At 43.9% G+C, this 13,809-nt stretch overlaps 1 protein-coding gene across 1 annotated transcript; it reads left to right on the top strand.

The window, feature by feature from the left end:
• The first annotated feature begins 397 nt into the window (after positions 1 to 397).
• On the top strand, positions 398 to 8,697 carry LOC122375714 (palmitoyl-protein thioesterase ABHD10, mitochondrial-like). The gene is made up of 6 exons (XM_043355212.1): positions 398 to 466; positions 5,251 to 5,532; positions 6,026 to 6,165; positions 6,812 to 6,942; positions 7,281 to 7,445; positions 7,856 to 8,697. The coding sequence occupies exons 2-6, from the start codon at positions 5,276 to 5,278 to the stop codon at positions 8,162 to 8,164; spliced, it is 1,002 nt and encodes a 333-aa protein (XP_043211147.1). The 5' UTR covers positions 398 to 466; positions 5,251 to 5,275; the 3' UTR covers positions 8,165 to 8,697.
• Positions 8,698 to 13,809: the final 5,112 nt, after the last annotated feature.

Raw genomic sequence — 13,809 nt, 5'->3', positions numbered from 1 at the left:
TCGCTTGCAGACCGATACATGTACGACGTCGTGTATCAAAGACTTGTGGCACTGATAACCCACTTTACAAGCAGAACCGGCTGATTTCCGTTCAGTTACAGCAACACGATTCAGTATCGTTTCATTATTCTTCCGACTCGTATTGGATAGGTATTGGTTGGTAGGATACCTATATCCTACGGCTTCGGTAAGGTATTGGATGTAGAATGGCAGGATATACGAATATCCTACCGTTTCTCACTAAGTCTCAGTGCCGGTTAAACCCGGCTTGCTCTGCTCCCTTATCTACGCCGGGGGGGGGGGGGGGCTGGGCCGTTCCCCCTCCATTGCTGCTGTCGTGCAGATACGTTATCGGCCGGGCCCCCGGGCGAGGTTCACCGGGGCAACTGGCAACTCAGAGTGTCAGTTTCACATGGGGTCTGGTGAGGGGAGCGCGTTTTCGGAGAGGGAAACACTCCGCAGAAAGGTAACTGGTTGGCCTGGAAGTCGCTGTTTTGGGCGCTGTTAGTTGTGTTGTTGGCATATAAGAACTGGAGAGAGAACGGCGGATTTAAATATGTCAATTAGTTTTCGTTGCCTTTTTGTGCGATATAGTGACGACGTTCTGGTTTATATACAAGTTAGAGTGATAACAATTTCTTTGAATTAACTCAAAAAATGTTTACGAACGATCTTCACTTCTCAGCCATTACGAGCGGAGTCGTGTCTCGTGCTCTATGCAATATCCGCTTGAGTTGTACATGAACTCGCAGTTTGCACGTAAGTCCGGAGTGAATAATCATGACATCCTCAAAGACCTCGCCCAACAGTCAGTTGCTGGTTTTCTGCTTGTTTTGTAATTTTCTTACATTCGGGGCAGGGGCAATTCATAATTGTATGCAAGCACGAGAATCCGAGATATGAGAAGAACGCCGAAATCGTACCCAGCACCACTGTAAAAAAAGTTTAGCACCATAGAGGTACTTTTCAATTGACTAATTTTCAGTACCCTAGCGGTGCTAAGCTAAGCATTTTATTCGTACTTAACTGAGATCTGGTTTAGTATCAAGGTGCTAATATAAGTACCCATATTTGTTTAGCACCCGTGTACTAAATGTAGTACCCTACACCTGCTAGACCAATTTTCAGTACCCTAGCGGTGCTAAACTTTAAAAGGTGCTAAGAATAGCATGCAGTTAGTACCTTCCGTACTCACATATGAACCATTTTAGCGCTATTGTTACCCCACAACAAGTAGAATAATGCTAACGAAAGCATTGGGGCTGAAAGTAGAATATCTATACTAGTTAAAGCTGCTGCATGAAAAGTTCGCAAAAACTGCTTTCTTTAGCAGCACATACCTTCACTAGTTACTGCAAAAAGGACTAATCAATTACCATGAAGGAAATTGTGTAAGGCCGAAAAGACGTGCAAAAAAGGTTATATCCTAGATAAGTGATAACTACTTAAGTCTCAATGATTGTGTTTTGCATTCTGCAATATTCTCGTGTAAGTGCATCTTTCAAGCATCCAACACATTATAAAATTAAAAAATAATAATGGAACATTTATTAACACTTCATATCATCTGCATGAAAAACAAATGTAAATATATACACAAACAAACGCAAGGGAAATAACGGAAGGTCGCTCATATATCTGCACACTCGCAGTGACCGACGATTAACGCGAGATCGACTGGGGGAGGCGGGGGGGGGTCGTTGAACCGACTTTCTGTTCATGGCCATAAGTTCGACCTCATCCACGACCAGACGGCGTTTAGTGATAGACGGAACCGGAGACCCCGTGTTGTTGTCGTAGTTGTCCTCCATTGTAAGTGGTAGTCGACGGAAGAACTGACCAGGCCCCATGCCTGGAGCAAAAAAAAAAACTGGATCAGTTCCCATATTTTTTTTCTGTTGGGAGCTATTTTCGCAAACAACACAACTTTCCTTCAGACCAAGAAGCGCGATTTGCCAAAGTCGGAATATGAAGCACTTAAACAATATAAGATAATGTCAAAAGATACAACGTGTCAGACTCACCAAAGTCGATCAACGTCGGTGTCGGTGCATGTGTCGGTGGCAAATGCTCATGTACCACCCGGCCCCGGAGCACTTCACTTCACTTCACTGCACTGCTGCACTGCACTTCCCTCCACCTCACTGCCTCCCGGAGCAGGGGCACGCACTCCCATGCCACGCACGACGGATTCCACCGATAATAGCTGATTTAAGCTATCATTCCAGAGCTATCACTCGGTGGCATGTGCCCGGAGCACTTCACTTCACTTCATTTCACTTCATATACCGGAGCACGTGCACACACTCCCACCACGACCAACGGACTCCACTAAAATGGCGCAACACGTGGCCGGAAACAGCTGGCACGCGCATGCGCATATCGCTCTGCGCCGTCAAAACGTGCTAAAGGGCTGGTGATAAGACTCCCAGAGATTTGTAAAGCAGGGCTTAGCTACTTTCTTTGGCGCCAATTTCAAATTTGTTTCCTCTGTAAGCATGTCCGGTTCTATTGTGATACTAACGTAAGCACCATATTCAGCAATACCAACTTCTAAAACACTTAAAATGGTTCTAATTAGAAATCCAGCTTGAAAGAGCACTCACTGATGGACTGGGTACTAGCAGAAGTAGACGTTAAGCTCAGTAGAAGAATAGGTGATCTAAACTTATAATATTTGATGGGAATGTTAGCTATCATTAGCACAGTATTAGCACCATGCTTCTTTGTAAATACGTCGTAGGGTTCTTTTGACGCTAAAAGATGCTACGAATAGCAGCCGTTAGTACCCCAAATGCTAAACTTTTTTACAGTGTACAGACCCATGTCCCATTCCCTACACCGACCCCAGCTACAGATCCCAACATCTCGACTCCAACTCAGGGCATCGCTCCCAACTCTCGGCATAGGGATGGTTCAGTTCAATCAGCCGTCTTCACGACGGGTTTTAAGGCGAATGCACCAATTTTGACTAAATCTAAACAAGTCTCTTTTACAGCAAATATTAGTATATTCATATCATGATTTTATTACAATGGTTTAATAAAAAACTGTTGGATAATTTGATAATTCATGTATACCTATAAGCATCAAAACTGAAACCCTATTTAGGAAAACTTTGAAACTAATTTGTTCAAACTGCACGAGGCACCAAACGTGACCAAATGTGTGCAGGCTGATCTTCGTGAAAATGGCTATTACGGTCGTCACAAGTCGGATATGTTGGTTGACGAGTGGAACGGGCTTTGTCTGGCGATAAAGGCGCCTTTTCACTCATTCGCTCATTGTTTCACTCACTCATTCATTCATTCATTCATTCATTCATTCATTCATGCAATCGTCCTGTAGCAGAAGTCGTATTTCGGGTCAAAGGAAATGAGTGCACGGTGGACAGGACACCGATACTTCCTTTCCTGATACGTAAACACTGAATATAGTGGATACTGTGCTCATGTATTTACTGGCCTGGCGAGGCAGAGCATTCTGCACCGTAACGACATGGGGAGGTTCGGACAATTTAAGCTTTTCGTAAATGCCTCTGACATCCCTTATTGATCCTTCATCTTATTCACTGGTAAGGTTTTCAGGTTATATAACGTAATGTCAGGTCACCAGATCATTTCAAATGACCTCAACTAATAAATATAAATATAAAGACCCGATCTCATCCGTCTAATTATAGTTCAATATCCCTTCATCATCATTTTACACATGCGGCATCATTTTACGGGTGTCATGTATCCCTATAAATGAATTGAATTTCTTCTACCTAAACAGACACGCATGCCCATACAGCTTAGAATGACAGCATTGATCAGTACGTATACTGAACTGGACAGTGGACGTAGACGTAGTGGTCGTAGTGTAACACTGAACCTATATGTATAGTATTTCAATATGGCCAAGCCAAGACGGGACAGCCCAACTCTTACACCATACACTTTACAAGTGTTGCTGATGTCGACACAGCAATTGACAGGCGTATATCGACATTTGTCAGACAGAAGAGACATGTCTGGGTGGGATTCCCGCTTCTTTAGTCGATAAGGAGAATGCAGTCCGATATAGTAGATACTAGATAGCATTATTTGAAGTGGTCGGATATCCCAATGATACTTGTTGCACACCGCCTGAGCGTTATGAAACAGAGATGTACCATGTACCTACTGCAATATGTTGCCAGCCCCGTAGGGCAAACAGATACCTATTTAGCCGTTATCATGTCATTGCTTATCAGGCTGTTGCCGGGCTTAACTTGACTTTCAGATGGTGCTCCCTCCTGATCTAGGATACGTCTGTCTCCCTCAAAAGTGTGACTGTTAAGACTGCCTCCCTGGCCCTAAAAAAGAAAAGAAAGAGAATTGAACAATCATTTTCAGGCTGCTTAGTGGCTCGATTCATAAAATAATAACCTCCTTTTTGCATAGGAGGGAAAGTAAAAAAACGTGCTGCGAAAGGCGAAAGCACAGTTTTAATTGATGGTTTCTAAGTTCTTACGATGCCTTAGATATAACAATCATAAATAACACGAGGAGTCGACACACTTCTCGTGAAGATAAGCCGGCCCGGAGTACACGAGTGTACGGCGGCACAGCCTATCCGTCATACGCATTTCGCTTGATCGACGCGGGGCCTGTCCATAGAGACGTCCCAATCCATAGTGACGTGCTCACCAGGGACGTTGGCAGTGGACGCTATCTAGTATCTACGTCCAATGCGAGTAACAGTGTCCGTTATTGCTCTCCTCTCACATGCATTGCAGACAGAAGCGAATATATTCGGAGGATGTCAAATGCCCGTCATCTAACTCGAAATAAACTGAGTACCGGAAGCAGTAAAGGCGGAACCAGTCAAACGATGAAAGCTCAGGGACACAGCCAAGGGGGGAGGGCACGAGGGCCATGCCCCCCTGAAAGCGAAAAATAAAATAAAATTAAATAAAAGAATAAAAACAAATAAAAACAGCTGCGCCACACCCCCAAAAATAGTCGGCCAAATCCGAGGAGTTTTCGTTTTTGGAGGGGGTACGACACTAGGCCGCGACCTGTGGCCCCTCCCTGAGCAAAATCCTGGCCAGCGCCTGTGAAAGCTGGTTCGTGAAAATAAACATTTTCGTATGTGGGTAGATGTGCTTTTAGATTAGGCGTATCTCGTTCACAAAGCAGCAAAACCTCCTAACAAACCCTCACAAGATTTACGAATGTATAGGTACATCCTCACGTAACTTCCATGACATCTTTTTTATTTTAGCAGGCATCCACCCTTCCAAGAAACCATGGCCACCCCTGAAAGAACAGTCGTGGGCCTGCAAAAATCAGCCATTTTCCGCAAGCATAATTTTGTGGAGACCCGATACGCAAACCTCGGCACAGCAGGACAGACCAGTTACACTCGTCGACTAGCCTTCTGCAAGGTGGAGGGTCAGCGAAGACCAGGAATTATCTACATACCGGGATATTTCGCGCCGATGAACATTGCCAAGGCGAATATTTTGGAGGCTTTCTGCATCAGGACTGGACGACCGTTTGTAAAGTGAGTGAAAATAGTTTTTGACTTCGCAGTCCAGACTCAGCAATTGTAGGTGACCAATATCACGTAAACGGCCGATATATGAGTCAGTCTGATCTTGCAGCCAACGTACGGTCTAAGTGATCTCTGGTGAACTGATAATGTCAGAACGTTTTACGTAAAAAATCACCGTAAAGAGGACCCTATAGAAGCAGCACGCAAACAACCCGTGTTGGACTTTGTACATTATATGATCGTTAAACGGTGATCACTAAGCAGCTATCTGTGATTTGTATCATAAATACAAATCACAATACAAATAATACAAATAATACAATATAAATAGTATTATGATTTGTAGTATAGGTGCATATCTCCTTCCATCAGACTCTGTGCAGTAGCCCCTCGGATCCCTTCCATGACCCCTTTTATCCCTCATCACACCCAATGACCTCTTGGGACCCTCCCCTCAGAACCCTTATCAAACCCAGTATGAACGGGCTGCCCTTCGTAACAGGTACGATGCCGAAGGAGTCGGTCAGTCCGTCATCCCAGACGCAGAGGAGGTCTCCTTCACAAAGTGGTTCGAAGATGCGTGTTACGTGGTGGAACACCTGACAGATGGACCTCAAATGCTGGTGTCCTCCAGTAATGGAGGTTAGTGGATCGGTTGTGGAGGTCATCTGAGAAAGGTCCAGTGGAGGAGAGTTCATGGATGGATGATCCAATGTCTATGGTTGATGGTTCATACTTCATTGGCTGAGCTCCTTCAATGACTGGTGATTCATAGCTTATTTATGCTTATCTGTATGCATGAGCCATTTAATTAATGTAAAAGACGAAATCCAAATAATTTTTAGCGCTGCTTTGTGAACCACAAACACTTATTTTATTATGTATAGGCGACCGAAGTCTGGATCAATATCGGACCTCTTGGCTCTTTCGGACGGCTGAAAATTTGGACTTTCATTGACATTTAGTGCTGTTGTTCACTCCGCCCTATGTACCTCTATAGCGTGGATGGTGCCGCTAGTTTATTGTTCCTATCCTTCTTCCCTGCTGGCTATTGTTCGCTTGCTTGCTGTTTATTTATTGTCCCTTCCCCGCTGATATTGAGCATTTCCCTGCTGAGTATTGTCCCATTCCCTGGTAACTAACGTTTCCTTCCCTGCTTCTCTGCTGTCTACTGTTCCCTTCCCCCTTTGTCTGTTGCTCCATTCCCTGCTGACATACCGCTTCCTTCCCTTCTGACTGTTGCTCCCTTCCCTGCAGACTATTATTTCCCCTCTACCCCTCCCTACAGCATGGATGGCCCTGCTGATGGCCTCCAGATACCCGGATAGAATCCACAGCACGCTCATGATCGGTCCCGGCGTCAATCAGTGTATGGACGATGACATTTACGAGGGCATTCTAGCGTCACTGGACAAAGAGGTGAGAGAAAATGGATGGTTTGCCGTATATGCTGCTGTGAGACCCGGTTCATTTAAGAGAAAAAGAAATGTGTAAGTGAATGGATGCTTCCGAGTCTCGTCTTTATATTTTTTTTGTAGAAACAACTTTCAAGTTTCCAAAAAGTATTTACATTGGGTATAGTATAATCGTAGCTAAAACTCATGCCTATCTGACATTGCATCTAGTAAATCAGCTATAACCATGGCTGAATATTAGCATTGATGTCCGTATACAGATCACATACATTCGATGCACGTAACTACATATACGTCATGTACAGGTGCATTTATTATTACCATTCTGTCATCCACCCCCAGACGGCCGCACGGGTACGCGCCGGTAAACCGATGCGTTTCAAAGCCAACTGGGTGGGGGAGGTGACCGGATCAAAGAAGTTCCTGGATGAGATGAAGGCGTTCCGCATCACCAATGAACAGCTGCACAACATCAAGTGTCCCGTGCGGATTGTCCATGCCACTGATGTGAGTTTTACCGCTATAACATAGGCGTGGAGGGTATGCTGGTTGTATTTCAACGGTGACAGTCAGGGGCTGAGTGTTTATCTTTTATTTTGAGGTAATGGGCAGTGTTTCTAGAAGAGCCGTCAGTTTGGTTTCACCCCAACTTTTGACAGGGAAAACTGGTATCATCTTCTAAACCAAATTTAATTTCATGGCATATAGTGCTATTTGGATAGTTCGTGAATGCACCGAAGGAACAATGAAAGAGAGAAGAATGCAGGCAAATGATCAATAGACACATCAGATATGCGCAAACTGGCGTGCCACATGGGAGACTACGTTTTGTAAGGGCACAACAGTCAAGTCAGTGACATCATGTGTTACGTTCTTATCCAGGAAGCCATTGATGATGCTGCTTCCTCCCCTTCCAGGACTCGTCCGTTCTCTGGGACAACTCAGTACGCCTGATGGACATCATCGGTCACCAGGACGTGCGGATGTACCTGAAGAAGCGCGGTGACCACCGTATGCTGGCCGACGAGGATCTGCACCTGCTGCTGATTGCCGTGCTGGAGCTGCTGGATAGTTACCCGGTGCCTGATGGACCTCCTGCTCCTCCGAGTCCTCTGACGGTGTCGCTGAGAGAGCTGAGGGGGGCGGGGGTGATTGGAGAGAGCAGGGAGAGGGAGATGAGAGAGGAGGGAGTGGGCGGCGAGAGAGAGCAGAAGAGCAAGCTGTAGATCAAGCAAGCTGTAGATCAAGCAGGCTGTAGATCAAGCAAGCTGTAGATCAAGCAAGCTGTAGATCAAGCAAGCTGTAGATCAAGCAAGCTGTAGATCAAGCAAGCTGTAGATCAAGCAAGCTGTAGATCAAGCAAGCTGTAGATCAAGCAAGCTGTAGATGCAGCAAGCTCCTCTTTCACGTCTGTGTGAAAGGGGAGAAAAGCAAGCTATAGACGCAACTCCAGTGCAACTAATCATTGACGAGAGAAGGCCAAACACAAGATGTGCAAGGCTCGTCAATTGCTCGAGAAAGAAGTGAACACGGGTATGAACTTGAGTAGTGTCGTGAGTAGGAATGGGGACCGGACCGGTCTATGTGACTGCATTCAGCAGGCCGAGAGGACGTATCCAAGAGCCTGCTTGGCGAGAGCAGGCGGCACAATATTCGTAGGGGATCGATTGGATAAGTGCAGGCTGAAGTGCGGGAGTGAATAGGAAGAAGGGTGAAGAGATGAGTGACTGGATGTGCTGGCGAGTTAACCCGCGCCCTGGTGGGGTCTATTTATAACGCGACCTGGTGGGGGGGGGGGCTATTTTTTTGCCCCCCTCGTATCTCCGAAACTACTGGACGGATCCGCAAAATTCAAACGGCGTTCGAAAGGCCTGTCAAATTTGTCGAAGGAAACCAAATTTCATTGACCTCGGGGTCACCGATGACGTCACAGGTCAGGTCAAAGATGAAATGTTTCACCGTTCACGGGTCTTCTAGGGAATGCGCTATAACACCGAGGAAAACGCATTTTGTCGAGAATCAGCGATAGGGCGTCAGTTGCCTAGTAGATATGTTGCTATTAGAGGTCACTGACAATACCAGGTCACGTCACAGGTCAGGTCACCAAGGGTCACAGGTCAGGTCACATGAGTCCAACTTTACTAAGGTTGTGTGATGCATGTTTTATAGCCAATTTTTCATTTCCAACTCAATGGTGTTGGTTTTAAGACTATCAGGTACGGCTTAGGTCACTTTCTGGTGAAGTTCAGGTCAAGGTCAGGTCAAGGTCATGCCAAAAAGGTCAAATTTTAAAGTTGATAGTTTTGCATAAAATGGGTATTGATTCGATGCAGCTCGTCACGGGGAGTCTAATGGTGGTCTTTGTTTTGCGCTACGGGGTCTAGAATTGCTAAAAATTGAGTTTGAAAATTTGACGTCATCAATTTTGAACAGTTTTTTTCGCTATAACTTCGCCAAAAAAGAGGTATCAATCTAAAATTTGGTATGTGGATGGAAGGCGGTAAGGACTATCACATATATTCCGGTTTTTGCGAAATTCAAAAAACTTTTTGGATTTTTCGATCATTATATCCAAAAAAAATATTTTTTGATTTTTGGGGGTCAAACTCCAAAAATTTTAAAAATCCGAGATAGCAGTTTTGTAGCCCTGTCAATTCTACAACTTTTATGTCCTTATCATTTTTCTGTATTTGCAAAGCTATAGGCCTGACAGCTCTTCCCGCGAAACCCTTTTTTGGGTTGAAAACGGCAGAACATGACGTCACTCTGACGTCATTTTCGGCCAACCTATCATAGCCTTTGGAAAAATTTTTGGTCACCTTGTGTTAAATTGATGTCCGGGAGGGTACTGAAAGTTTGGTGACGATCGGCGCAGCGGTTCTGGAGATATATCGAAAAGTCTGGAGGGGGGCAAAAAATAGCCCCCCCCCCCCAACCAGGTCGCGGGTTAACATCACTGCGCTGGTCAGAGATGCCAGATGGAATGGGGGAGTGTTTTATGTGTATTGATGCGTACATATGTTGTAGAGTCAACCAGCCAGTTGTTCAGATGAGAACTACATACATACACAGAATGGAGAATGAAGCAAAGCGAAGAGTTCGGTAAAGACGGAGAAGGTGGTAATGCAGCGCTCAAGGGGTAGTGAATACGTGATAGAGTTGCTTCGTGTGTTCATGATCCAATGCAAATATATGCCGTGCAATAACTGTCGGTGTTAGTTATTAGCTCACCGGCCAACTATTCTGATGTTTAGGGTTAAACTATTTTGTGAATTAGTTACAGCTGCAGTAATCTATTGTCGTGTTGTGTTGGATTATGAGAAAATGTAATAATTGTCATGTTTCATGGGAAAACATGTGTACAGCAAATACATTATAAGATAAATACATTTATGCTCTGATATATGCTGGGTCGTTCCCCATATGGGTCGATAACATGTAAACGTGTTTCTCGCGATTCACACCCATCCGTTAGGCCACTTACATACTCCTTTACAGTGAAGGTGCATGTTCGTTACAATTGTTGGATTTCAATGTGGTATAGTAGATTTACCGAGACGGTGCAGCAGCAATGACGAAGCATATGGAATGCTAAGACGAAAACGTATATGTCAACTGCCATTCAAAGTTAAATGGATGCATGCAAGACGTGTGCTATTCTAAAAAAAAAAATGTCGAAGGCAGACGCATCACGCATGGTATTTCGTTAAGGAGACTGTGGCTCTCGGCATACCTGGTTTGTGCAGGCATATAAGATTAAAAAAGGTTCCCAGGAATATGCGTTTTATTTCACTCTGACAATCAGATACTCGTAGCATGAAAGTGAAGGCTTCATTATCTCAAATTTACAAGACGATTTCCGAAGATCTTTCTCAAAATACATATTCATGAGTTAACCTTCCAGGCGGTGGGGGGGGGGCATTTTTTTTGCCCCCCCCCCCCTTTAGTTTTTCGATATATCTCGAGAACCGCTGAGCCGATCGTCACCAAACTTTCAGTACCCTCCCGGGAGTAGCTAGCGCACATGGTGACCGAAAGTTTTTCCAAAGGCTATGATAGGTTGGCCGCTAATAACGTCAGAGTGACGTCATTTCTGCCATTTTCGACCCAAAAAAAGTTTCGCGGGAAGAGCTGTCAGGCCTACAGCTTTAGAGATACAGAAAAATGTTTCATCTATAAGGGGTGTAGATTTAGGAGGGCTACAAAACTGCTATCTCGGATTTTTGAGATTTTTAGATTTTGACCCCAAAAATCAAAAAATAGATTTTTTGAATATAATAGCAGAAAAATCCAAAAAGTGTTTTGAATTTCGAAAAAAACGGAAAATATGTGATAGTTCCTACCACATTCTATCTACATACCAAATTTGAGATCGATACCTCTTTTTTTGGCCAAGTTATAGCGAAAAAAACTGTTCAAAATTGATGACGTCAAATTTTCAAACTCAATTTTTTTGCAATTCTAGACCTCGTAGCGCAAAACAAAGACCATTACACTATGCAACAAAAAATGAAAAATTTTCTGTTCCTGGAAAGCGACCAAATTTTTCTTATTCATTGGGTCCTATTATAACCGAAATGGGCATTAGTTTTGATCTGAAAATGTTTTTTCCGGTTTTCAGAGACGATTTTCGATTTTTGGCCCCGAAATTCGGTTTTTGGCCCACCGTGTCCGATGTAATTGAGTAATCGACTTGCGGTAACTTTCATCGCCTTTCTTATGCCACGAGCTTTCGAATGATATCTGGTTTTGCATATTTGCGTGCAAAAATAACGTCATAAATCTATGTTAAAGTAAGAAAATGTTGAAATTTTGTAAAAAATTGACATTTTTTCGTTTTCATTTCAAAATAGAGGAAAAACTAAAGGCCCCATCCAAATTCTGAGCCCAGTTCCTTGAAGAGCATTCAATTTCCGTTCGGAAGGTACCTTTTTAGTGCATTTTATCGGATTCCTGTGGCGTCCAGATTGAGTTAACCTAAACACATATCCTAAGTCATATCACATAGCATTAACCTGATAACGTATGTTAACGCCATAGGATCAACGAGGGGTCAACTGAGGTCATTTTGTTGACCCCTTGTGACCTCGGGTCACACGCAGGAACTTACTTTTGAGCAGTCCTGTCGCCCAGAATCTTGATCTGTTGGGGGCCCGTTTTTCAAGTGACTCAATCTGGACGCCACAGTAAACCGATAAAATGCACTAAAATAGTACCTTCCGAACGGAAATTGAATGCTCTTCAAGGAACTGGGCTCAGAATTTGGATAGGGCCTTTAGTTTTTTCTCTATTTTGAAATGAAATCGAAAAAAATGTCAAATTTTTACAAAATTTCAATATTTTCTTACTTTAACATAGATTTATGACGTTATTTTTACACGCAAATATGCAAAACCGGATATCATTCGAAAGCTTGTGGCATAGGAAGGGCGATGAAAGTTACCGCGAGTCGATTACTCAATTACACCGGACACAGTGGGCCAAAAACCGAATTTCGGGGCCAAAAATCGAAAATCGTCTCTGAAAACCGGAAAAGCATTTTCAGATCAAAACAAATGCCCATTTCGGTTATAATGGGACCCAATGAGTCCAAAAAATCGGTCGTTACTCAGGAACAAAATGACTGTTGCATAGTGTTATTAGACTCCCCGTGACGAGCTGCATCGAATCAATACCCATTTTATGCAAAAATATCAACTTTGAAATTTGGCCTTTTTTGACCTGACCTTGACCTGACCTCCACCAGAAAGTGACCTAAACCGTACCTGATGGTCTTATAACCAACACCATTGAGTTGGAAATGAAAAACTAGCCATAAAACATGCATCGCACAACCTTAGTAAAGTTGGGTTCATGTGGTGACCCTTGGTGACCTTTGGTGACCTGACCTGTGACCTGACCTGGTATGACCAGTGACCTCTTATAGCAACATATGTACTAGACAACTGACGCCCTATCGCTGATTTTCGACAAAATGCGTTTTACTCGGTGTTATAGCGCTTTTTCCCTAGAAGCCCTGTGAACGGTGAAACATTTTATCTTTGACCTGACCTGTGACGTCATCGGTGACCCCGAGGTCAATGAAATTTGGTTTCCTTCGACAAATTTGACAGGGCTATCGAACGCCGTTTGAATTTTCCGTATCCGTCCAGTAGTTTCGGAGATACGGGGGGGGGGGGGGCAAAAAATGCCTCCCCCACCGCGCTGAAGGTGGCCGGGAGGCCCACCGCCTGCCGGGTTAATTTCATCGTTGGAAGCTGAGGGTTTTCACATACACATTCACAATCTTCAAATGACCATCGAACAGGGTTTTTGTTGCTGCCATGATTTATAAATACTTAGTCAAGTTTTATACTGCAAATTACGCCACCAATTACGCCAAATTTGCGCCAGCTTAACAGGTGTGTCACCATATCTAGATCTAGTACGCATACACTTAAAGGGACTATCCCACCTTTAACATGGGGTTTGAGTTGAGATAGCCAAGTTTGCGGCGAGGTTCAGAAACCACTATCTATCTAGGTTGCAAACCCCGCGGCCTCTTGGTGTTGAAGAAATTCGTTCCCTTCATTTGAAAATGGGCCTTGTACAAGGCCCTATCTTCAACATGGAGCGACCGTTAGTGTGACGTCACATCGTTTTTAGTCATTCTGATTTAAATGGGTTTGTTCGTTGAAAAAATCGCTTAAAACTTGGTCTGAACTTTGTTGTGGTGCCTACAGAGTAAAAAGAATCAGCTTTATGACAGTAATGTGGCCTGGGGAAGGAGGAAATTTTGGGCTATGACGTCACATATTTGAAAGTTTGTGTTTGGAATATGGGAAGCCTAAGATGTTTAATGAAAAATAAATGCCAGAACCGTGTTCCTGGT

The sequence above is a fragment of the Amphibalanus amphitrite genome, unplaced genomic scaffold (genome assembly GCF_019059575.1).
Source record: "Amphibalanus amphitrite isolate SeventyFive unplaced genomic scaffold, NRLGWU_Aamphi_draft 001901F_arrow, whole genome shotgun sequence".
Lineage (NCBI taxonomy): Eukaryota > Metazoa > Arthropoda > Thecostraca > Balanomorpha > Balanidae > Amphibalanus > Amphibalanus amphitrite.
This window is presented reverse-complemented; position numbering and strand designations above follow the sequence as displayed.

Coding starts and splice junctions, on each gene's coding strand:
- LOC122375714 (XM_043355212.1), top strand. CDS start 5,276: ATGGCCACCCCTGAAAGAACAGTCGTGGGCCTGCAAAAATCAGCCATT. Junction 6,943..7,280: donor TAGCGTCACTGGACAAAGAG/GTGAGAGAAAAT, acceptor ATCCACCCCCAG/ACGGCCGCACGGGTACGCGC. Junction 7,446..7,855: donor GGATTGTCCATGCCACTGAT/GTGAGTTTTACC, acceptor CTCCCCTTCCAG/GACTCGTCCGTTCTCTGGGA.